The 24,190-nt window shown below is 40.4% G+C and overlaps 3 protein-coding genes and 2 long non-coding RNA genes across 6 annotated transcripts; 2 read left to right on the forward strand and 3 right to left on the reverse strand.

Moving 5' to 3' along the window:
• Positions 1–3,927: 3,927 nt before the first annotated feature.
• LOC131015642 (uncharacterized) lies at positions 3,928–6,190 on the reverse strand. The gene is made up of 2 exons (XR_009098622.1): positions 5,855–6,190; positions 3,928–4,110 (listed from the first exon to the last, which is right to left on the reverse strand). It is a non-coding gene; the product is annotated as an uncharacterized LOC131015642 (long non-coding RNA).
• Positions 6,191–15,114: 8,924 nt separating this feature from the next.
• Positions 15,115–18,247, reverse strand: LOC131015652 (uncharacterized). 2 transcript variants are annotated; one of them, XR_009098633.1, is made up of 4 exons: positions 17,881–18,247; positions 17,750–17,784; positions 15,887–15,947; positions 15,115–15,381 (listed from the first exon to the last, which is right to left on the reverse strand). It is a non-coding gene; the product is annotated as an uncharacterized LOC131015652 (long non-coding RNA). The 2 variants fall into 2 exon arrangements; XR_009098632.1 differs by lacking the exon at positions 17,750–17,784 and having other exon boundaries at positions 18,018–18,247.
• A 2,557-nt stretch (positions 18,248–20,804) lies between these two features.
• Positions 20,805–22,225, forward strand: LOC131018537 (uncharacterized). The gene is made up of 2 exons (XM_057947253.1): positions 20,805–21,128; positions 21,236–22,225. Exons 1-2 carry the CDS (start codon positions 20,805–20,807, stop codon positions 22,223–22,225), a joined length of 1,314 nt encoding a protein of 437 aa, XP_057803236.1.
• Positions 22,226–22,229: 4 nt separating this feature from the next.
• Positions 22,230–22,817, forward strand: LOC131015635 (uncharacterized). Its single transcript, XM_057944078.1, has 2 exons — positions 22,230–22,287; positions 22,365–22,817. The coding sequence occupies exons 1-2, from the start codon at positions 22,261–22,263 to the stop codon at positions 22,644–22,646; spliced, it is 309 nt and encodes a 102-aa protein (XP_057800061.1). The 5' UTR covers positions 22,230–22,260; the 3' UTR covers positions 22,647–22,817.
• A 243-nt stretch (positions 22,818–23,060) lies between these two features.
• LOC131015633 (uncharacterized) lies at positions 23,061–23,883 on the reverse strand. Its single transcript, XM_057944076.1, has 2 exons — positions 23,447–23,883; positions 23,061–23,372 (listed from the first exon to the last, which is right to left on the reverse strand). Exons 1-2 carry the CDS (start codon positions 23,624–23,626, stop codon positions 23,103–23,105), a joined length of 450 nt encoding a protein of 149 aa, XP_057800059.1. The 5' UTR covers positions 23,627–23,883; the 3' UTR covers positions 23,061–23,102.
• Between the last annotated feature and the right edge of the window lie 307 nt (positions 23,884–24,190).

A 24,190-nucleotide genomic window follows, 5' to 3' on the forward strand; every position in this document is an offset into this window, starting at 1 on the left:
AATTTGTTTGTTTAGGTATTTCTGGACATGTCTGCCTCTTTTGTGTCGAGTGGGTCGAGTAGTGAAAATTATAGATCGGCGGATGAGGACACAAGCTGTGTGAATACTGTGACAAGAAATAGGTCTTGAGCCAGGCGTAGCATGATTGTGCTTGATTGGTGAAAATCTTTCTGGGCCGCTTGAAGGGAGTATTCCTGCATACAAGCTGGGAGATAGGAGCCCGAAATCAGTTATCACATTTGACAAGTTGGATGAACTTCGAGCTGCTTACGATATTCCTCCTTGTGCCAATCTGGCTGCCCCCTCTGATTTGGAAAGGCCTGATTGGTTATATCCAGGATCGACGGTCATGTCAACATGTTATTTTCGAATGTATCGGCACATGCCCAACTTGGATTATTACTCCCACGTGACAGGGATTACTTGAAGAAGATGGGGAGTGGCAGTGTGGCTAGTGAGCTCTTCGATCACGCCTTCTTGGTAAGTATTTTCAAGTATAGATTATTTTGTTGATATGAGAGTTTTTCTAACTTGTTGCATTTTCATGTTTGTTGTAAAGTTTGCAGAAAGTCGCCTTCCTCATGGACATGACTGTTGCTATGGAAGCGGAGCTTAGTGAGTTGAGGGCCGAGCGGGAGAACTGGAAGGGAGAGATGACGGTCGTCAAGAAGACGCGTGATGAAGCCCGTCAGGTTGTCAAGAAGTTGGAATCTGCCAAGTTGGAAGATGTTCGCCGGCTGGAGCAAGCTGTAGCGGACTGGAGAACTAGCCCCCCAAGACTTGGGATGTCCAGCAGTACGTGGATGAATTTAACGAGTGGAAGGCTGGCAAGGAGGAGCAAGAGGCGGAGCTAGCTAGCAACTTGGCTGGGATGACCACTGAAGATGACCATCCTCAGACGGGAGAGTGACTCTCTTAGGCGGAGAAGGGATTTTGTTGTTTGTTCGCTTGTTTTTATTGTTTTCTTACATTGCACTTATTTGAGACTTTACTATTTAGCCGGCTTCCCGTGTCGGCGTATGCATGCTTTATATTCAGCTTGGACTTTAGACCATTGTGTCCTGTTTGAGCAACTTCTATCTTTTTATTTGAAAAAACTCTTGGAAAGTTGAAACTGTCGACCATTTGTAATATTTGCCTTCTTCTATAAATCAATGTGGTTTGTTGAAATCTTGTATAACCATTTTACGTATAAATCCATTTAGAGCATACATGAGCCTTTTTTGAAATCATGGTTTCAATGTCGTATGGATTGATGCAGTGTAGCTTGTATATTTGAAAGAACACAAATATATCGAAGAGATGAATAGATGCAGCTTGTTATTCTCATCTTCATTTTATTGCACCAGCCTGGACCGGATGTTGGAGAGTTTATTTGTTTTTTGGGCAAGGCCAGGCTGGATTTTGATTTTCTTTTGGTTATACAAGTTAGAATCGACTGACGTTGGCCAACTTGTGATTTTGACTTGGGCGAATTGTGTCCTATCTTGGTGTGTTGGCTGATTTAATGCTTTCATGCAGCATGCCGGCTTGGGATTATTTTTTGAAGCAAAATATGGAATCGTAGAGTTGTTGGCTCTAAATTGTCCAAGTCAAGTATTTGAAATTGAAGCAAGTTGGAATTCATTATATTTGGGTCGTACTGATTTCGACCAACTGTGGCTAGTACCATGTGGACATTTGAACAAGTGGCTAATTATAGCTTTAAAAAAGATAAATATTTACAAACTTTGTGACTATCTCGTTGATTGCTCCAAGCTGGGTGGTTCGTTCAACTGGATGACTAGAGACCAATGGTCTTGAATTTCATGTTATGATGATGTTTATTTCCTTAATGATACAGGTTGATCATGTCCGTGTATAGGAGTCATCATTGGCGACTTGTATCTCGTAAGGTGCTAACATCGCGGAATAGGCCGAGACACGTCGATTTGAGGTTGGTGGCTGCACCCCGGAGAGTTTTCTACCTACATCTGGCGAGGATCAAACCAAATGTAGTGCTTGGGCCAGATTGTGCTCCGTAGAGTTGCCTACGTACCCTTTGACGAGATCAAGAGTGATGTAGTTCCGTCTTGGTGGCGATCCAGGCGGCTTGGTCAGCCTAAGTAGCCACGTGGGGTGCATCAGGAGTTTCAGATTCGTCACAACCGTCAGACATGATTGATGCTCGTAGAGATCTAAGGAAAGTGCGTTGATTCGCTTGATTGTTAGGGCCCCACAGTTGTAGAGGCTAAAATCTACAATTGAAGTTGACGTCTGCACGTCCGGATAGATTGGGCACTAGCAACCTGTCAACATAAGAACACGTAAGAGCCCTAGGTTGAGCACCGGGTGGGGGTGTCGACCGTAGAGCCTCCGACGCTCAAGTCAGTAACGGAATAGCAAAATAGAATGATAAGCAAATTGAAATAAGAGAGAAAGGCAGGCTGGAGTGTGCGGTTATTCCAGGCTGTAAGCGGCGTCGGAGGGTGGAAACGGTGACAGTGTGTTGTGATAATGGAATATGGGAGGCCGAGATAGGCCAAGTTGGCTAGGCGGCGGAGTAGAGAGAATTCAAGGAGTCGATAGCAAGTAAGATTTTTTCGTGTTTTTCTTTGATGATCTAGTCAGGCTGTTTATATAGTGGACATCCAGCCGCTAGGGTTTCTACAGTCTGGCCTCGTCAAGGCCCTTATCTCCCAGGTCGTTGCGATTTGGACGGGATTGTAAACATTCACCATTTGACTATGTCAGCTTGGCGAAAGATGTTTCTTAGGGTTGATGGCTAAGTCATGTGACTTCGTCAACAAGGTGGGCGGTAACCCTTGGGCCGGATGTGATACCTCCAGCCTGGTTATCGATTCAAGTTGATCTATAACTTTTTGGGCTAAATAGACCAATATATTTGACTGACTGGGCCTTTTAGGGTCGTGCCAGACTGGCGAGCTAGCTTGGCGGATTGACTTGATGGGCCAGGCTGAGTGCGAATTATTCAGCCTGACGGTTCAGACAGGTTGGTCTTGAAGTGAAGTATTCAACCTGGATCAATCCAGTTAGGCCTTTCTAATTTGACTTATCGGGCTGGGCTAACAAGTTTTCTTAAGTAATTAGACTATCATCGTTATCGACCCAAGTTGGTTTGAAGCTTGTCGGACTTGATGGACCGGGTAGCTTGACTCATTGGGTCAGCTTGAGATGTTAATTGGGCTTGAGCCAAGTTGACGAATTTTGCCCACTACAATAACAAAAAGAATAAGTATGGCTACATGATTACGAATAACGTTCACGTTATTTTATTTTTTTTATTTTTTTAGTATCTCTTTAAAAAATGTCACTATAATCACAATTTATGCATGAAAATTATAAATGATAATTGGGGTAATACATAAATTCTATTTTTATTTATTTTAATTTCACTAATTTATAATAACAGTGTACTCCCTTTGTCCCACCGAAGATGAGGCGTTTCTTTTCGACACAGAATTTAAGGAGTTAGTGCTTAGAAGTTTAAGTATGTTTGGTGGACTTGTGATTAACCTATATAATTAATAATTATGAATTATTTTTAACTCAAGAATTTAAAAATTATCATCTGATTATTTTTAAATTTTTTATTTAAAGGAGTATATTTTTATATCCTAAATAATCACTTTTTTTTTTCTGGTCATATAAATGAAACTGAAACAAACAGCCAGTCTTCGTCGGAGGGAGTGAAGACGGAGGACCAGAACAAGGGGGCGACGTCGATCTAGGGTTTTGAGGCCCGTGGCCGCCACAGTTGTCACGACCGAACTTAATTAAGGATAATTAAGCCGGAAAATCGCGACTAAAGGAGGGAGATTAGAAGCGGGGATAGAAAAGGGGTAACAATAGCGAAGGATCGTACTTAATAGTTGTAACGGAGGTAAGACTTATAAAATAACAGATGTTTAATCAAAATGACTCGAATAAGCTAGTAAGTTCGAATAGCTCCGACTTAGCCAAAATAACATAAGATTTATGAGTACACAGCGGAATAAGGGGTTCTGATTACATGTATGAAGACATGTACCCCCAAGAGTTCATTAATACATAAGACTAAGACAAAAGAAATCCCGCTTGTCACTTCATCACCACCTACCGCTGCTTAACCTGCACATTTAGAAATATATGCAGAGGCTGAGTATAAAAGTACTCAGTGGACACGTATGCCTAAGTATAAAAGGAAACATGCTTCGTAATATTTTAAATTGTCATGCCATCAAAAATAGTACAACAAGGGAGTTTTCGTTAAAAGAAGCCCAAGCTTACTAAAGTCATTTGTGATTCTTAAAGTTCACCTGATCAGACTAAGTTCTCTTCTAATCTATCATATCCGTAACTGAGTGCCGGAGAGGAGGCCACCTCTCATGGACACTTGATTGGCCAACACGCTAGATGACTCACGGTCACTGATGTACACTAGCCCTGGTAGGATAGCTATCTAATGCTCAGGACTCGAATTCGATTTTAATAGGCAGATAGATATCATACTAAAATTGAAACATTTATGGCAAGAAAATAGTTGAAATAATTCTCAGTTCAAAGATTTTGTAACGAAATAACTTGATCAAATGTAACATTTAAATCATTTGATGTATATGAAAATAAATCTACTTGTCTTCGGTGTCAATGAAGTAGAGCTCGGCGTCGTTCTAACGTCGGCTGTCACTCGTACCTTTAATGATTGGCGTCGTTGAGGTTGCCATGCGACAAAATAAATTCTCGTTAGAAACCAATCCAACTCAATCTCCACACTATAACCTTATTACAAGCTTCAACCTTATCTTATAACTCTCTTACTATTTACCCAAGTGAACCTCTTACAAATGGGACATCTTACCCAACTATAAGACTCTCATTCCTATCGGTAAATAGCACTCAATAGTCCACATAAGTCATTCACACATTAATAAAACTCAGGAATGCACAAGTACAAAATCCAGAATAACCGCACTCATTGCCTCTGCACTGACTTAACTTTGGAGAATAAACTGTTTTCACTCAGAGCTCATCTGAGTTCAAAATTTATATCAATGAAAACCTCTCTGAGACTATTTTCATTTAAAAAAAAGTAGGCTAAAAAACTCCAAGTGGATAAAATGATATGGCCATTTTCCCACCGTCTACCAGATTCGGCAGATTCGAGCAACTGGAAGTTTTGATTTTTGAAAAATAGCAAAAATTGCCAAAATAACCTGAATTTTGGTGTGTAAATATCTGACACATGTGTCTTCCCACCATAAAACGTTTAGAAATATAGAGTGGCAGAAAGATACAGAAAAAGAAGACTAAATGGTCTACCTTCCGAAAATTTTGGCAGAAATTGGCAGTAGGAGTTTGGTATTTTAAAAAGGTAGTAAATGAAGTCCAAATGACTTGAAATTTTACATGCATGTTCAGGACACTTCTATCGACCTACCATAAAATTTTCAAGATTTTTGGGTAACAAAAGATCCGTCGAATCAGTAGGTCAGTAGCTTATTTTAAAACTCTCAAATGGTTAAAAACCAAAACTTTCACTTTCAAAGTCTACTTCGCATATCTCATATAGATCTATTATTATTCACTCCAAACCACACACTTCCTCATACTAAAATTTCATTATTCATCACATATTATAACATGTAGCCAACATATAGGTGTTCAAGAGCTCATATTCAACTTATAAGCATCTAATCATATAGAGATATATAACTCATGGGTTGAAGAATACTTGCAAATTTTTTGTTTCCTCAAGGACCATGTTTTTCGAAAATTCCATGAACATGAGGGGAATGATTTTTCATGCTTCAAAACACACATGCATAACTCATATCATACGTATATACCCACAAAAGGAATATTAGCAGCTTACTCCAAGAAAACCAAGGAAAATGGAATAGATGATGCTTAGGATTTCTTGAAGCTTTTCCTACTTGATGCTTGAACTTGAAGTTTGGAAAGGCTTGAGGCACTTCTTTAGTTGGTGGGTGTGAAAAGGGAAAGTCTTGGAAGCATTGTCCTTTGTCAAAAATGGAGGAACAAGAAGAAAAAAGTGTGAGGGAGAGAATGGGGGAGGGGGCCGAAAGTTTGAGGGAGAAAGGGGAGGATTTCTTGGTTTTTGTGGTGAGCTCAGATGCCTCAATATTCCCTCAATCTTTGAGGATCTTCACATGATTGGTGGGTGAGTGAGGCAAGAGAGAGAAGAAGAGAGAGAGGGAGGGTGGAAGGGGGGGGGGAGGAGTCATGTGGGGGAGAGAGAGAGGAAGTTTTGTCTTATTAATTCTAAAATGAGGGGATTAAATCATATACTACCCCATTAAAATAACCCATAATTATACTATATGCATGCATCTCATAAAAATCAAATAAAACTATGAGGAAGTGAAGGTAGGAAAAAAAATTTCTTTCTCATTTATGATATTAATAATATCATAATAATAATGCATCAATAATCATGCGTGGATATTCTACTAAGTAAAATAATCACATTGACATTCGAAAATAGTGCGAAGTTGGGTTTCTAACGATTAGGGTTTGTAAGACCCGAGAAAATAAAATCGCTCCCAATTAAACTCTCCTTAAATCTTATCTCATCATACGCCCTGATGCATAAATACTCTACTAGTAAGAATAACCCCTTTATAAGACTGAATCAGGATTACTAGGCTCAAGAAAATATAGGGTGTTACATCCGCACCCCCTTAAAGAAAATTTAGTCCTGAAATTTGAAATATCACCTTCGGGAAACAACTCTGGGTATTTCTCCTTCATCTAATTCTCAAGTCACTTCTTCTTGATCCTGATGTCGCCATAAGACTTTTACTGATGTGATTGCCTTATTTCTTAGATGTTGTACTTTCTGATCCAAAATGGCTTCGGGTCTTTCTTCATAACTCGAGTTTGGACTAAAGATCATCTCTTCTTGGTGGATCACGTGCTTTGGATCATAAACGTACTTCCTGAGTTGTGATACGTGAAAAACATCATGGTCGTTCCTAAAACTTGGCGGTAACGCCAACTTATAGGCCACTAGACCGATCCTCTCTAGAATCTCATAAGGCCCTACAAATCGAGGTCTAAGTTACACCAAACCTAGTTATCCCTTTGGAGGGAGATACCTTTAGGAAGACCTTGTTTCCTATTTCGAAATGTAACTCGATTCGACGTGCATTAGCGTAAGATTTCTGCCCATCTTGTGCCTCCTTTATTCGTCCTCTGATCTGGCGGACTATCTCAATCATCTCACTGACCGTGTCCAGTCCTAAATTTTTTCTCTCGCCCACTTTATCCCAGTAAAGTGGTGATCTGCACTTCCTCCCATACAACGCCTCGTAAGCTGTCATATCAATTGTCGCCTGATAACTATTATTGTAGGCAAACTCGATCAACGGCAACATCGATTTCCAACTTCCGCCTCTGTCTAACACCACTATTCTTAACATGTCTTCGAGGATCCGAATTATCCTTTCGGATAACCCATCTGTCCGTAGGTGGAAGGCGGTGCTGAAATTTAGCATCGTGTCCAACTCCTTCTGCAAACTCATCCAAAACCTAGATGTGAACTTCGAGTCTCGATCTGAAGTAATCAACACGGGCACGCCGTGCAAGCGAACAATCTCCCAGACATACAATTGAGCTAGCTTGTCTGATCCATATGTGATTGGTATTGGTATAAAATTGGAAAATTTCATGAGTCGGTCCACTATTACCCAAATGGCAGTGTTTCCTCTCTTTGTCTTGGGCGAACCAGTCACAAAATCCATTGCAATGTGCTCCCACTTCCATTTCGGGATTTCCAGTGGTTGTAGCTTTCCATATGGCCTTTGGTGTAAGGCCTTAACCTCTTGGCATGCTAGGCATTTCTCTACAAATGACGTTATGTCTCTCTTCATGCCATCCCACCAGAAATGCTTCTTTAGATCCTGATACATCTTAGTGCTTCTTTAGATCCTGGTAGTATAAGGAGTATCATGAGCTTCGCTCATGATTTTATCCTTAAGTTCTTCGTCGTGGGAGATGCATATCCTTCCCTGAAAGAAGATAGCATTATCCGATGCTTCTTAGTAATTCTTGAGGTCTCCTTTTCTTATCGTTTCTCGAAGCTTCTCCATTTTCTCATCCTTTCTTTGTACTTCTACAATCATCTACCTCAACCTAGGTATTGTTGCAACAACGCTTATCATTCCTGGCGGTTTGACCACTTCTATGCTCATCTTGTCGAATTCTTTTATGAGTTCATTCTCTCGAGTGATGAGAGATCCCAATTGAGATTGAGTCTTACGACTCAATGCATCAGCCACTACGTTGGCCTTGCCTGGGCGATAGTTAATACCGCAATCTTAATCTTTCACTAGTTTGAGCCATCTTCTTTATCTCATGTTAAGGTCCTTCTGCTCGAAAAAGTATTTCAGGCTTTTGTTGTCCGTGAATATCTCACACCTAACTCCATATAGGTGACGTCTCCAAATCTTCAGTGCGTGCACCACTGCAGCTAACTCTAGATCATGGTTCGGGTAGTTCAGTTTATGTGGTCTAACCTGTCGCGATGCCTATGCTATCACCCTTCCTTCTTGCATCAGTACGCAACCAAGTTCATTTTTGGACGCGTCTGTGTAGATCACATACTCCTTGTCGGCTATTGGAACGGTTAACACTGGTGCGGTAGTCAACTTTTCCTTGAGTTCATGGAAGCTCTTCTCGCACTACTTTATCCAATAAAACTTTATCCCTTTCCTGAGTAGTTGCGTCATTTCTATGAACCTCCGATAGTAACCTGCCAATCCTAAGAAACTTCTTATTTCATTAGGGTTAGTAGGCGATCTCCATTCGCGCACCGCTTACACTTTTTCAGGGTCCACTTTGATCCCTTCTGACGACACAATATGCCCCAAGAACGTGATTTTCTTGAGCCAAAATTCACACTTGCTGAACTTGACATAAAGGCGCTCTCTTCTCAATGTATCTAGGACAATCCTCAGATGTTCCTCATAGTCTTTCTTGTTCTTCGAGTATACCAAGACATTGTCTATGAATACTAAGACAAATTTGTCTAAGTACGGGTGGAACACTCGATTCATGAGGTCCATGAACACGGGCCGGTGCGTTGGTTAATCCGAATGGCACAACTACAAACTCGTAGTGGCCATATCTAGTTCGCAAGGTCGTCTTAGGTACGTCTACTGGTTGAATCTTCAACTGATGATATCTGGACCAGAAATCTATCTTTGAGAACACACTCGCCCCCTTGAGCTGGTCAAAGAGGTCATCTATCCTTGGTAGAGGATATTTATTTTTGAGTGTTACTTTGTTCAATTCTCTATAGTCTATGCACATTCGCAATGTGCCATCCTTCTTTTTCACAAAAAGTACGAGCGCATCCCAAAGTGATACGCTCGGTCTAATAAACCCCATATCCAAAAGTTCTTGGAGTTGTATGTTGAGTTTCTCAAATTTCTTCGGAGCCATCCGGTACGGTGCTTTTGAAATGGAAGCCGCCCCGGGCTCCAAATCAATGGTAAAATCGATTTGCCTATCTGGTGATGGCCCTGGCAAAATCTCCAGAAACACATCTGGAAAGTCTCGCACAATTGCCACATCTTCTATGCTCTTTTCGGATCCTGGCTCTCCATGCAATCACACGAGGTAAGCTGGATATCATTTCTTCATTAATTTCGTTGCTTGCAGGGCGAAGATGATCATCTTTCTTCTCCCCATGCTGATTCCATGGAAATGTGTCGGTTCCCTTCCAGGAGGTCAAAATGAGATTCGTCTTTCGTTGCAAATGATGGTGGCGTAGTTCTCAGCTAGCCAGTCCATTCCTAGGATTATGTCCACGTCTCCCATCGATATAACATATGAGTTGTTCACTACCATCTTGAGTGATCCTATGTTCAGTTCTACGTTCAAGCACACATGTTTTACTGTCGTCATCCCTCCTATTGGTGATGATATACTTGACTCAACTCAAAACACCTATTGAATTGACTCGCAATCGTGCGAGGTCATCTTAGTGCAGTAAGATAACCCAAGTCGTCTCTCAAGGAAGATTTAACAGGGCTTTCAATTATATCACACATAGAAAATAGTAAAACCTAAACACTCTAATTGATTTGTTTGTTTGCACTATTATCCTAATGCATCTAATTAAATAACTTAAAATAAATCTAATTCTAGCAATGACAAAATAGAAATAAACAGAACACAAGTACCGATGCAGAAAATAAATATGAACCCTAGGCAATAATTAAAAGAGAATTAACTAACAACTACTGAAATAAAATACTAAAAATTGAACTAACGAATTGAAAATACCGAGCATTAAATCTACTGATTTAGAATGACATAAATAAATCAGTATATTGAAAAGTGCGACAAACTTCAATCAAAATCAAATAAAAGGAAATAACTAAATAGCAATAAATGTTTGAAAAGATGGAATCACAAGTCACTGCTTACAACTCCAAGGAATAGAAATCCAATGCTGAATTAAATTCTAACTAGAACAAAATACTTGAAAAACTCAAAGAACTCAAACCCTAGAAAAGTAATGTTTTTGGTGCCAGAACATGGGCGGAAGTGATAGGTAGGTAAAAAAGAATCCAACTCTTTAAATAGTGACCTCTAAAATAAAAACCTGAGCGCGATAATTCAAGAAAGGAAGGCCCAGCGGGCGCTGGGCCTTGTGCTCGAGCGCGGAGCAGACCTCGACCGCTGGATAACAACACTCGGGCGATGGGGCTTGGACCGCTGGGCAATTAACTCGGGCGATGGGGCTTGGAGCACCCCTCGACCGTTGAGATGGAGTCGCTCGCGGGAGGCAAAAGAAGCCTCGGCCGCTGGGAAGAAGAGTTCGACCGCAGGAGGCAAAGGAGGTGCCTCAGCCGCTGGCTTCTTGGAGCTCGGGCAAGGGATGGAAAAAAAGCCTCGATCGCTGGCTTCTTGACCTCGGTCGCGGGGTAGAAAGGAGGCCTCGGGTGATGGCTTCTTGGCATCGGTCACGAAGTGGATAGGAGGCCTCGAGCGCTGGATTCGGCTCGGGTGATGGGGCTAAGAAGAGCCCTCGCGCGTTGAGATTTAGCTCGGTCGATGGGGCTATGGGGGCCTCGATCACTGGGGAAGAGGCCTCGGCCGCAGGAGCTTTAAGAAGCTCGACTGTTGGCTTAAAGCGTCGGCCGCTGCTTTCGTGCACGTGCCATTCTTCATCTTTATTGCTCCCATTTTCCTAAATATAAAAATATTCTCCATTTAAACTTTTCTGTAACAAGTAAAACACTCTTCATCAAAATCACCAACATCAATAACTAAGAGTTCAAATTATCATCAAATTATTATCAAATAAACCCCCCAAATATGAACAATTAAGCATAAATCAATAATCAACTCCTGATCAGCTCTTTCCGTTTTAAGTCTTAAGGTGTCAACACATGCGCTTGAAATAAAAGTATGTGAAGCGCCCGTATCAAATAGGAGTACAACAGGAGTATTGAGTAGCATGCCCATACCTGTCAGGTTTCCTTGGTTGTCCTCGGTCTGTTTCTGCCTCATAGCATAAGGCCTTCCAAGTTGTTGCTATTGTCGCTGTTGTTGCTGAAACGGTTCTTGAGGTTGTGGCTGATACTGTGACTGCTGATGCTGTTGTGGCTGCTGATACTATGGCTGCTGCCCTGGGTGTGGTTGGGGTAAAGCTTGGATCGCTCGAAGATGCGGAGCCTGAATAGATGGGTTCAGTTTTGGACCCGTCCTATGTTGCTTATTCGGGCACCAATTTGCATAGTGCCATTTCTGGTTGTAGATATAACAGCTATCACTGCCAGCCTTATAGATTTCCACATGCCTTTTGTTACACTTGGGGCAAGGTGGAGTCCTTTGCTGGCTATTTCCCATCTGTTTCGGTGCGCTCTGGCCCCCGTAGCTCGGCGACTGGAAAGTCAGCCCCTGCCATGGCCTCTTCTCGGCTTGGCTCGGGTTACTGTTGTCCCATCTTCTCTTTCCCTTAAAATTCTGATCATGATTCTGATTATGTGGAGGTGTTGGCGTAGGTATAGTTGTTGGTCTTGCTCCCAGCATTGCTTCCTTAATGTCCAATGCTCGGCTGAGCGACTCAGTATAGGTCAGTCCTCCATGGCTTGCCAAAGCCATCCTGATCTCGTGCCTCGGGTCGGCACATAACTTTTCAGCCATTTTCTCATCCGTGTCAACCTACCCTAGCGCATACCTAGACATATCGCAGAACATCCTGTCATATTGAGTTACCGACATCTTCTCTTGTTTCAGATTGTAAAATTCGGCCTCCTTCTTGTTGGGATAGCTCTTGGGTATATACTTGTCATATAAGCCCGCTTTGAATTGTTCCCAAGTCAGATTTTTAACTGCTCAACTGTCATCATTTCCATCCTTGCTTCCCAGCAGAAATTAGCTGACCCCCAGCTGAAAGGACACGCAAGTCAGACGCTCTTGATCAGTGCAGCGCAAAAAGTTGAAAATGCGCTCAATAGCACATACCCAGGTTTCAGCCTCTGTCGGATCTCCTATCTCATTAAAGGTAGGTGGGTTCTATTGTAGGAATAATTCTTCAATTCATCATTCTGGCTACTGTTCGCTATTTTATTTTAACACGCCGCAAGTGTACGGGTGCAATTGTGTACAGTAGCAAGCAAGGTCGTATTCCACAGAGACTAATTATTATCAATTCCTATCCTAAATTATTCTACTCTATCTGGATAAACGAAATTGAGAATTTTGTTCTTAAACTAAATAAATAAATAAACACTGGAAAGAAAATAAATCAAGCTGTGAAACAGAGAAACAGATAAGACAAGATTTCCCAAGGCAAAGGTTTCAACAGATTCTCCTAACTAACATGTTCAATTCAATTAATAAGACGATTCCTAAGGCAATCTCTAAGCTAGTCCATACCCACTCCCATGGCATACAAACCGTTGATTACATGCAAGGCTACCATCCCTGGATCGCACTTCTAACATGTAACTCCTAAAAGCTCATAGGATTAACGCCCTCACAAATATCAATTCCCTTTAGAATTAAATATATGTGTTCTATGTTCTTAGTTCAGGTAATAATTATCATCTCCCGATCTCAAATTAAAACCTATGATTATGCTAAATTGGTGGCCAATCAATAAAGCAAACAATAATAACAAGAACATAAAAAGGAATAACAATCTCAATTAATTGAATCAAATAGTCAGAAATTCAAATCATGTTTACTCCCTAAACCCTGGGAAAAAGAGATTCTAGCCACACATAGACATATGAACTAGAATACAATTCTCAATAAAACAAATAAACATCCACAAGAAAAACCGTAGTAGAATTGAGAATCTTCAGTTCTTGATCTCGCTCCGTTCTCCGTCTCTCTCAGCTCTCAGGAAAAGTAAAATATGATATAAGCTGATAAAAAGTTGCAGAGAATAAGTTCTTGGGGAGTATTTATATGCCCTAGGTCTTGTAGCTCTCAAAAATACCCAAAATTGCTAAAAAAAACGAATTTTGGGCGGAAATACGGCGACTCGCGCGGCCACGTCGAGCGGCCGCATGACGAGACCGCATGACGAAACAGAACTCCTGACAGCTTTGCGCAGCGATTTTGTTTTGGCTCGTTCTCCTTCGTCCGAACTCCGATTTATGATCCGTTTGCGCTCACGAACTCCTATCGAGACGAACTACAACTTGTATTTCAGCCAATTCTTCCAACTTCTGCTTCATTATTTCTGAAAATTCGTTCAAACACAAGCAAGTAACAAGTTCTTGACCATAAACGAATATAAGCTCAAATAGACCATCAAACACACAAAATCCTCACAACTAAGCATAAAAAAAGACACACCAAGAGGTAAAAATGCATGTTTATCAGCTACACAGGTGGTGGGATAATTTTCGGTTCTAGCCCAGTTGTCGGACTTCTCTCTTCACTCCGAGGAATCCTTCCATTTCCTCGCAGACGTCCTCATCTCGGTGGCATTCTAATGAGTCAATACATAAGTTGTCAGCGCAATATAAACATAATTAAAGCATATTATTTTTTCTATAGTCGCTTCTTAACTCCTCGAGTTCCGTTTATGCTCAACTTAAGCAAACATATAAATAAAACATAACGGAATGACTTATCGCGAAAGACCAATAAGATCACTATATATATCATAATGAAATTGTCTCCATGAGGACTTTACATCAATATGAGAGTCTAGATTCAAGGATCTATCTAAGTACTACACCTGATGTACTGGCTATCTAGCGAAGCCATCACAAAAAGTACTTAGTCATGGGACGCTCTACTGTCTCGCGCTTCCATACTAATACTAATCAAAACACTATACCAACACCTTCGTTCGCGGTTCGGGTGATCACAATTCTAACTACTGCACATCAACATCGTAAGGTCCTAACGCTAGACTCGAGTATAAATCGTGAAGTCTCTATCAAGTTGTAAGTAGTACTAATTGAGGTTCGGAAGGAGGCAACTCTATTATGTCACGACTAGCTAACCATATATGTGACACACTCATCGCTATGAGTGATGCTTAAGATATTCATTGATTAAGGCAATAGCTGATTCGGTGTTCCGCTACACGTGAGCAATCTGAATGATGAACTATGCCCGTGTCACTATCTAGCACGTGACACATTTCTTTACACCTCGTTGTATCTTGATTGTCGGTTTCTCGTGTCTCCCTGAGTGACGTTTGATTTCCATTCTTGTAACTTACGCGTCACCTTCATCTGTAGTGAAAAGTAATTGTGTTTTCGCTAACTTGCTTTTATTATTTTCCTCACAATAGTGATCATGCATTCTTAACGCATCTAAGTTCATTGAGTGATCTTCTCAATAAAAAGGCATAAGTATGATAATAAACACTTGCACATTCACGCGAAATATAAGCTTTCGACTCTTGAAACCTTTAGTTGTTTTTCCTCCTTGTTGAGCATGGCGATGTGATGAAGTGCCGAGCTTTTGTCGACTGACTCTTACATACTAGGAAAATTGATTAACTCTGGAGTTTAAAGCAAATGAACTGCTCTGATACCACTCTGTCACGACCAGACTTAATTAAGGATAATTAAGCCGGGAAATCACGACTAAGAGAGGGACATTAGAAGTGGGGATAGAAAAGGGGTAACAATAGCGAAGGATCATACTTAATAGTTCTAACAAAGGGAAGACTTATAAAACAACAGATGTTTAGTCAAAATGACTCGAATAAGCTAGTAAGTTCGGATAGCTCCGACTTAGCCAAAACAACATAAGATTTCTAAGTACGCAGCGGAATAAGGGTTCTGATTACATGTATGAAGACATGTAGCCCAAAGAGTTCATTAATACATAAGACTAAGACAAAAGAAATTCCGCTCGTCACTTCATCACCACCGACGGCTGCTCAACCTGCACATTTAGAAATATATGCAGAGGCTGAGTACAAAAGTACTCAGTGGGCACGTATGCCTAAGTATAAAAGGAAACATGCTTTTTAAAATTTTAAATTGTCATGCCATCATAAACAGTACAGCAAGAGAGTTTTCGTTAAAAGGAGCCCAAGCTTACTAAAGTCATTTGTGATTCTTAAAGTTCACCTGATCAGGCTAAGTTCTTTTCTAATCTATCATATTTGTAACTGAGTGCCAGAGAGGTGGTCACCTCTTACGGACACTTGACTGGCCAACACGCTAGATGACTCACGGTCACTGGTGTACACTAGCCCTAGCAGGATAACTATCTACTACTCAGGATCCGAATACGATTTTTAATAGGCAGATAGACATCATACTAAAATTGAAACATTTATAGCAAGACAATAGTTGAAATAATTCTCAGTTCAAAGATTTTGTAACGAAATAACTTGATCAAATGTAACATTTAAATCATTTGATATATATGAAAATAAACTCACTTGTGTTCGGGGTTGATGAAGTAAAGCTCGGCGTCGTTCTAACGTCGGCTGTCACTCGTACCTTTAGTGATTAGCGTCGTTGAGGTTGCCATGCGATAAAATGAATTCTAGTTAGAAACCATTCCAACTCAATCTCCACACTATAACCTTATCACAAGCTTTAACCTTGTAACTTTCTTACTATTTACCCAAGTGAACCTCTTACGAAGGAGACATCTTACCCAACTATAAGACTCTTATTCATATCGGTAAATAGCACTCAATAGTCCACATAAGTCATTCACACATTAATAAACTCATATGAATGCACAAGTACAAAATCTGGAATAACAACACTCATTGCCTCTACACTGACTTAACTTTTGGAGAATAACTTGTTTTCACTCAAAGCTCATCTGAGTTCGAAATTTATATCAATAAAAATCTCTCTGAGTCTAGTTTCATTTAAAAAAAAGTTGGCTGAAAAAATCCAAGTGGATAAAACGATATGGCCATCTTTCCACCGTCTACCAGATTTGGCAGATTCGAGCAACTGGAAGTTTTGATTTTTGAAAAATGGTAAAAATTTCCAAAATAGCCTGAATTTTGGTATGTAGATACCCGACATATGTATCTTCTCACCATAAAAATTTAGAATCATAGAATGGCAGAAAGGTACAGAAAAAGGTGACTCAAGGGTCTGCCTTCCGAAAATTTTGGCAGAAACTGGCAGTAGGAGTTTTGTATTTTAAAAAGGTAATAAATGAAGTTCAAATGACTTGAAATTTCACATTCACGTTCACGACACTCCTATCTACCCACTATAAAAGTTTTAAGATTTTTGGATAACAAAATTTCCGTCGATCAGTAGATCAATAGCTTATTTTAAAACTCTCAAATGGTTAAAAACCAAAACTTTCACTTTCAAAGTCTACTTCACATATCTCATCATAGATCTATTATGTCACTCCAAACCACACACTTCCTCGTACTAAAATTTCATCATGCATCAAATATTATAACATGTAGCCAATATATTGGTGTCTGTGATGCACGGATTCGCGTAAATGTAGTATATTGCAGTATCGGATACGCACAGGGTGCGGGTGCGGGCGCGATTCGCGTGGGATTCGCACAAGATTCGCCACCAAAAAAAAAAAAAATTGAATTCGCGAATTGGGTGTGCCAACCTCACGAATCCGGCTGTGGCGAGGGAGGTGGCGATGGCGGCGGTAATCTCGCCGAACATTTTGAGGGGGAGAGGCACGCGGCGCTTTCAGTTTGTGTGAGAGTGTGTCGTCGTGTAGCAGCTTGAGAGAAAGAGAGATAGAACGGAGGCGACGGAGAGGAAGATGAGGGCGAGGGAGAGGGCCGATCGTCGGCTCTTCATCGCAGGAGGAGCCGCGACGGGCGATTTTGTGTGGATTGCAGGCGTGGGTGCGTGAACAGAGAGAGAGAGAAACAGATCTGAGATCTGTGCGTGTGTGCGTGTGATAGAGAAGGAGAAGAAATTTAGGGTTGGGTAATTTGGGTTAATTAATTCAGCTGGGCCTCTATAATTTATTAAAGTAGTTGGGCTTATTTTTAAATAAGTCTTGGGCTGCCCCGAATATTTCTCTTGACTGTCCAGTTTCTTTTAATTAAATGATACCCAGCTTCTTTTACTTAAATAAGACATCATTAGTTTAATTAATTTATTTAAAGAATAATTTGCATAATAATAATATTATTATTATGTATATATTTTAAGTAAATTAATTATCATATGTTTAAAGCATGACATGTATTACTTATCTCATATATATATATATATATATATATATATAACAGACGTATCCTTCACAAATCGCACCCTATAATTTTTGAAAATCCGTATTCCCGTACCTGAATCGTATCGCTCCCGCCCCCGCCCCTCGCACCTGTGCAACATAGATAGGTGTTCAATAGCTCATATTCAACTTATAAACATCTAATCATATAGAGATATATAACTCATGGGTTGAACAATAACTTACAAATTTGTGGTTCCCTCAAGGACCATGTTTTTCGAAAATTCCATGAACATGAGGGGAAGGATTTTTCATGCTTCAAAACACACATGCATGACTCATATGATGCTTATATACCCACAAAAGGAAGATTAGAAGCTTACTCCAAGGAAACCGAGGAAAGTAGATGATGCTTAGGATTTCTTGAAGCTTTTCCTACTTCATGCTTGAGCTTGAAGCTTGGAAAGGCTTGAGGCACTTCTTTAGTTTGTGGGTGTGAAAAGGGAAAGTCTTGGAAGAATTGTCCTTTGTCAAAAATGGAGGAATAAGAAGAAGAAAGTGTGAGGGAGAGAATGGGGGAGTGGGCCGAAAGTTTGAGGGAGAAAGGGGAGGATTTCTTGGTTTTTGTGGTGAGCTCACATGCCTCAATATTCCCTCAATCTTTAAGGATCTTCACATGATTGGTGGGTGAGTGAGGCAAGAGAGAGAAGAAGAGAGGGGGGGGGGGGGGGGGGGGGGGGAGTTTTGTCTTATTCTAAAATGAGGGGATTAAATCATATACTACCCCATTAAAATAACCCATGATATACTATATGCATGCATCTCATGAAAATTAAATAAAACTATGAGGAAGTGAATGTAGGAATTTTTTTCTCTCATTTATGATATTAATAATATCATAATAATAATGCATCAATAATAATGCGTGGATATTCTACTAAGTAAAATAATCACATAGACAATCGAAAATAGCGTGAAGTTGGGTTTCTAACGATTAGGGTTTCTTAGACCCGAGAAAATAAAATCGCTCCCAATTAAACTCTCCTTAAATCTTATCCCATCATACACCCGGATGCATACATACTCTACTAGTAAGAATAAACCTTTTATAAGACTGAATTAGGATTACTAGGCTCAAGAAAATACAGGGTTTACATCAATCTTCCCCCACAACCGCCGCTGGCCTGCTACCCTGAAAAATCTTCCGCCAAAACAAAAAAATCCCCCCTTCTACACCGTCGACCTTTCTCTCCCCACAACCGCCATGGTCTTCCTCCTCCCACAACCGCCGTCGTCGTCGCCTCCCTTTTTCAAAGACCCCCCAATTCTAGAAACCTTCAAAAAAATGCTCCAAAATCAATGGCCCTCCAAATTCCAGTGGTGAGGGAACTTTAGCAAATTCAGGCAAAGGTGAGCTGCTTTCAGCAGAAAATAATCCCCCTGCGTCACCGCCTTCGTCGTCTCCCTTTTCCAAGACCAAGCCCCCCCATCTCGTCGTCGTCACCGTCGGCCTGCTACCAAGCCGCCAATCCCACACCTCCCGAAATCGCCCCCCAAATCCTCAGCCACGGCGCTTTAATCACGCCGTCCAACACACGGCGATAGAGAGATGGAGATGGGTGATGATTTTGTTCGAAGAAAATATATATATATATATATATATATATATATATATATATATATAAAGAGAGAGAGAGAGATGGGTTGATTAAAGAAAAATAAGGGGTGTGATTAGTTTTGTTAATTAGAGCTTTAAATTGTTTAATTTTTGCCAACAAAGGAAATGCGTCAACTCGTTGGGACGGCCCGAAAAGGAATATGCATCAACTTCGGCGGGACGGATGAAGTATAATTTTATGAAATAATTAAAAGTATAATCACTGTATGAAATTACTATCATAATTATTGTCATTTGGTGTAAAAATTGAGCTCATGAGAGAGAAAAAGTTGGGATGTAAAAGTAAGGACATTTTCATCTCATTAACATAAAATTGGCTAAAATTTATTGAAATTAAGTTGGTGGATAATTATTGATTTCCATATCTCAAAACTGCATTTTGTACCATTAACTCTTTTAATTTGCACTATATATAATGACTATCTCAAATTTTACGTCTATTATAATTATAAAAAATTTAAGGTAAGTATCACTTTACGGCCCATCGTTTGAGTGTTTTTAAAAAAACGTCTCACCCTAAGGCTAATTACAAGACAGTACTTATCATTTCATTTTTTTTTCTAGTTTGTGGCCCACAAAAAATCCAACGCCTGAAAAGTGAAGTGTTCCGACAGACATCCATATTGGCAATACATGTGGACTATTTTAGATGACTTGGAAGAGATGTTGGAAATAAATCCACATAATAAGCTTGTGACATCGTTCTTTTTTAAACCATTACGAGGAAAAAAATTAAATTTAAAAACCAAAAAGTAGAAGAGCATCGAGCACACAAATTCAGAAATTAGAGAAGTGAAGAATGCCAAGCACTCGGATTCAGAAATCAAAGAAGCAAAGAATTAAAAAAAAAAGGGCAAAGGTGCAGATTCCCCCCTGTAGTCCACCCCCCTAGAGCTTTTAGCCCCCCAAACTCGGTCAAAGAGCGTTGACCTCCCCAAAGTCCCGGAAAAATGGTGCAATTAAGTCCAAACCATTGACGGGCGTTTAACGCCGTCTTCAAATTTTTTTTTTTTTTTTTTTCGCTGGGCCCCACCGCCAACAACCAAAATACGCGGGCTTTGTATGAAAATAGAGGAGACGAAGAGTTTCTTCCATTCCATTGCAAAACTTAGAGTTGCAGAGGGCAAATCGACGAAGAAGAAGGGTTCGTTGGTTGCGGTTCTGTCGATTCCTATCACTGGTTCCAAATTAAATCGAACTAAACTCTGGAAAAAAGGTAAGTAATGGCTAATCTATATCTCTCCATTTTTTTTTCAGAACATGCATGTACTGTGGGATTGAGATTCTGGTTGGTGAGGGATTATTTTTCATTTGGTGTATGAAAGCGTAACATAAGTTATGTTGTTGCTTTTTCCTGTTGTTGTGCAGCATGTCGAATCCTGAAGTTATATTTATTTTGAATTGGTGGGGTATATGGAAAAAAAACGATGAGAATGGTGAATGGATGTATGACGGTTATAACCATAAGGAGATTAAATCCTCAGTAGAAAAAATGACTTTAGATAGGATCGTATCTGAATTTGAGGACTGTTATGGTTCTAAACCTAAACTAGTGTATGCGGCAGACGTAGATTATCGCATTGATAAGGGTCTAGTTCCCCTAAGAAATCCTAAACAGTGTCATAAGGTTCTTGATTACCTAGAATTACTTGGCTATGAAGAGATAAATTTATTTGCAGATCATGAAATTGATGTGATGCCTACTTTTGTACCACTTGAGATGTTTTTAGAAGAAGATGAAGTTCTTGATAAGGGGGTTGAGAATACTGATGCTGGGGTACAATTAAATGACTTGATAGGATTAGAGGAAGTGGAGGTAACTTGGGTAAAGGAAGGTGAGATGAGTGATGATCTAGATAATACTCAGGGAGAGAGGGCTGGGATAAAAAGGGTGAGCATGGTGATGTAGAAGATGGTGAGCAGGGTGATGAGTTACCTGAGGTTGAAGAGGGAGAGAGGACTGGGATAGAAGAGGGTGAGCAGGGTGATGAGTTACCTGAGGTTGAAGAGGGAGAGAGGGCTGGGATAGAAGAGGGTGAGCAGGGTGATGAGTTACCTGAGGTTGAAGAGGGAGAGAGGGCTGGGATAGAAGAGGGTGAAGGGAGAGGGCATGGTGATGATGAGAATTCATCTGTATATAGTGAGTGTTGGGAGAGTGATGATGAGGTTAAAAGCTTAGAGCAGTTGGTTGGGAGTGTTGAAGGGGGAGAGGAGGGTAGTTTTGAATTAGGAATGACCTTTGCAGGGGCAAAGGAGGCTAGGGAATCAATCAATGCATATGCTGTTAAATTTGGGTACAAGTTAAAGTTCATAAAGAATGAAAAGACTAGGATTAGAGTGGTTTGCATAAATGACCAATCATGTCCATTTCTCATGCATGTCTCTAAAGATGGGGACATTGAAGGACTAGTCATCAAGACTCTTGTGGCAGATCACACCTGCTGCAAACAGAGGGAAGTCCCCAGTGCTAGTCAAACATACTTGGCTAAGTACTTTAAAGAGGTACTCTACAGAAATCCTAGGTTCACCTCTAAGGACATGCAAGGTCATGTAAAGGACCATTTGAAGCTTCATGTCAGTTTACACAAGTGTAAAAGGGCAAAAAAAGAGATTATATGCAAGCTTGAGGGTAGCTATAGAGAGGAGTTCAATAGGCTGGTTGCCTATTGTAATATTGTGAAAGAATGTATGCCTGGGAGTAAGATGGAACTCCAACTATCCACTGAGCATCTGCAGAACCAAAGGAGAGTTTTTAAGAGAATATTTGTCCTCTTAGAACCTTGTAGGTTGAACTGGATAGGGGGTTGCAGGCCAATCATTTCTCTTGATGGTTGCCATTTGAAAGGCAAGACATTTGGTGTTCTGTTGACAGCAGTTGGGAAGGATGGGAATGATGGAATTGTGCCCATTTGAAAGGTCAAGTTAGGGGAATTGGTCTATATGTCAAGATGGATACAGGAAAGCAGATTCTAAATGTAAGTTATTGTAAGTTTACAACTGGTTTTCATGATTTCAAGAACCATTGCTGAGAGTGAATGCATTCTGATCACAGCTTGGAGGATCACAATCAATTGTGATCAATGAAGGCTCACAAAATGAAGCAGATCCAATGACAAGGTTCCCAATACCAAACGAAACAGAGATAAAGAAGCAAAAGAGAAAGAGAGGTGAAGGCAGCTCCACTGGAGACACAGTGCAGGGAAAGAAACAACCAAGAAAACCATTCAAAGCTCCAAGAGTGCAGACAGTGGCTGTGGAGCAACAACAAGTCCTCAGAAGGAGTCCAAGAGGAAAGAATGTTATCTCAACTATTGGCTCAACAACCACTAGTTGAGCTACCATTTAGAATTTGTGTATTGACAGAGCTAAAACTTTGTTTTCTTTTGTTTGTTTTTGGAATTCAGCTAGACAATGAGCTTCCATATTATGTTTTTGTTTCAAACTCACAGCTTATGACTATGGCTTGAATTTGTTGGGAATGAATTTGCAGTCAATTTGGTGTTTATGTTTGTGCATTTATGTTTGTGCAAATTTGGTGTTTATGTTTGTTGGTAATGAATTTGCAGCTTATGTTTGTGCATTTAGTTTTCTGTGTAACAGGGGAGATTATATTCCCTTAGTATCACATGCTTATGATACAAAAACAGCAAGATACATTGAAAATTCATAATATAACAGGGGAGATTATATCATTCAATTAACAACAGCAAGATACATTAAGCATCATTCCATAGCATCAAAATAGAGTGGAGATTTACAGTAATTTCCATAGCATTTCACAAAGTTCATGCTATATAAGAAGCTTGATTATCACACACCATGAAATAATCAGAAAAATGCAAAGAAAACGGCTTCTCCTTCTAACACCCCTTGACTCTTCTTTCCAACTTGCAATCACTGACCAAAGATGATCAATTTCAGCTTCCAAATCCATGGGGGGCTTCGAAGTTTCATGCAGCTTTACAAGCTTGGTGTTTTCCTTCTTCAATGCATTTATAACTTCCCGACTTCTTTCACACATTGGTTCGTCATACCAATCAAAGAAACCACAATTTTGGGTCTACAAATTCAAAAATTGAGTATTAGTTCCATGTTTTTCACAAAAACAAAATGAATGATAAGCAATTGATGTACCTTCCAATTTCGACACCCGTAGAACCTTCTCCCAGGGTTCTCATCGGTCCATGAAGTCATTCTCTTAGCTTCCAACCTCTTGCCTTCAAATTTACAACGACAATGCCTAACCTCAACGTCGTTCATCATCTGCTGTCTACCACGCGACGAGGATGACCCGAATCCTGAGCTGGAACTCATGATAATAGCTCGAATCCTAGTATACTCAACAAACCCTAACCCAATTGCAGAAAATCTTGTCGATTTCTCTCAATTTCCTGCAAGATCGTTCGTAAATTAGGGTTCCTACTATTTGAACCCTAAATCCTAAATATAATACCGTTGTTTGGGGCCGTGGGGCCCAACGAAAATAAAAAAAAAAAAAATTTGAAGACGGCGTTAAACGCCCGTCAATGGTTTGGACTTAATTGCACCATTTTTCCGGGACTTTGGGGAGGTCAACGCTCTTTGACCGAGTTTGGGGGGCTAAAAGCTCTAGGGGGGTGGACTACAGGGGGGAATCTGCACCTTTGCCCAAAAAAAAAAAAACACAAGGCTGAGTGCGATGAGATAGAGGTGCGGGGAGAGGGGTGGGGGAAGAATCATGGGTGACGTTGTTTGAAGCGGTGTCGACAGAGATGGTAAGCTAGAGGCGGTGACTGATATTGTCTTGTTGTCACCGAAAATTTTGTAAAAGAAGATAGAAATGATAATTTTATTTCAATGCCAATTTTTAGAAAGAGACGAAAGGGGTGGGTTAGGGAG

The sequence above is a fragment of the Salvia miltiorrhiza genome, chromosome 3 (genome assembly GCF_028751815.1).
Source record: "Salvia miltiorrhiza cultivar Shanhuang (shh) chromosome 3, IMPLAD_Smil_shh, whole genome shotgun sequence".
Classification (NCBI taxonomy): Eukaryota; Viridiplantae; Streptophyta; class Magnoliopsida; order Lamiales; family Lamiaceae; genus Salvia; species Salvia miltiorrhiza.

What these genes read in the sequence shown, in the direction of transcription:
- LOC131015635 (XM_057944078.1), top strand. Translation starts at nt 22,261, where the DNA reads ATGGATACAGGAAAGCAGATTCTAAAT. An exon ending in CAGGAAAGCAGATTCTAAAT is followed by an intron (nt 22,288 to 22,364) that starts GTAAGTTATTGT and finishes TTCTGATCACAG; the next exon opens with CTTGGAGGATCACAATCAAT.
- LOC131015633 (XM_057944076.1), bottom strand. Translation starts at nt 23,626, where the DNA reads ATGAGTTCCAGCTCAGGATTCGGGTCATCCTCGTCGCGTGGTAGACAG. An exon ending in ACGGGTGTCGAAATTGGAAG is followed by an intron (nt 23,373 to 23,446) that starts GTACATCAATTG and finishes TTGAATTTGTAG; the next exon opens with ACCCAAAATTGTGGTTTCTT.
- LOC131018537 (XM_057947253.1), top strand. Translation starts at nt 20,805, where the DNA reads ATGACTTTAGATAGGATCGTATCTGAATTTGAGGACTGTTATGGTTCT. An exon ending in TAGGATTAGAGGAAGTGGAG is followed by an intron (nt 21,129 to 21,235) that starts GTAACTTGGGTA and finishes GATGGTGAGCAG; the next exon opens with GGTGATGAGTTACCTGAGGT.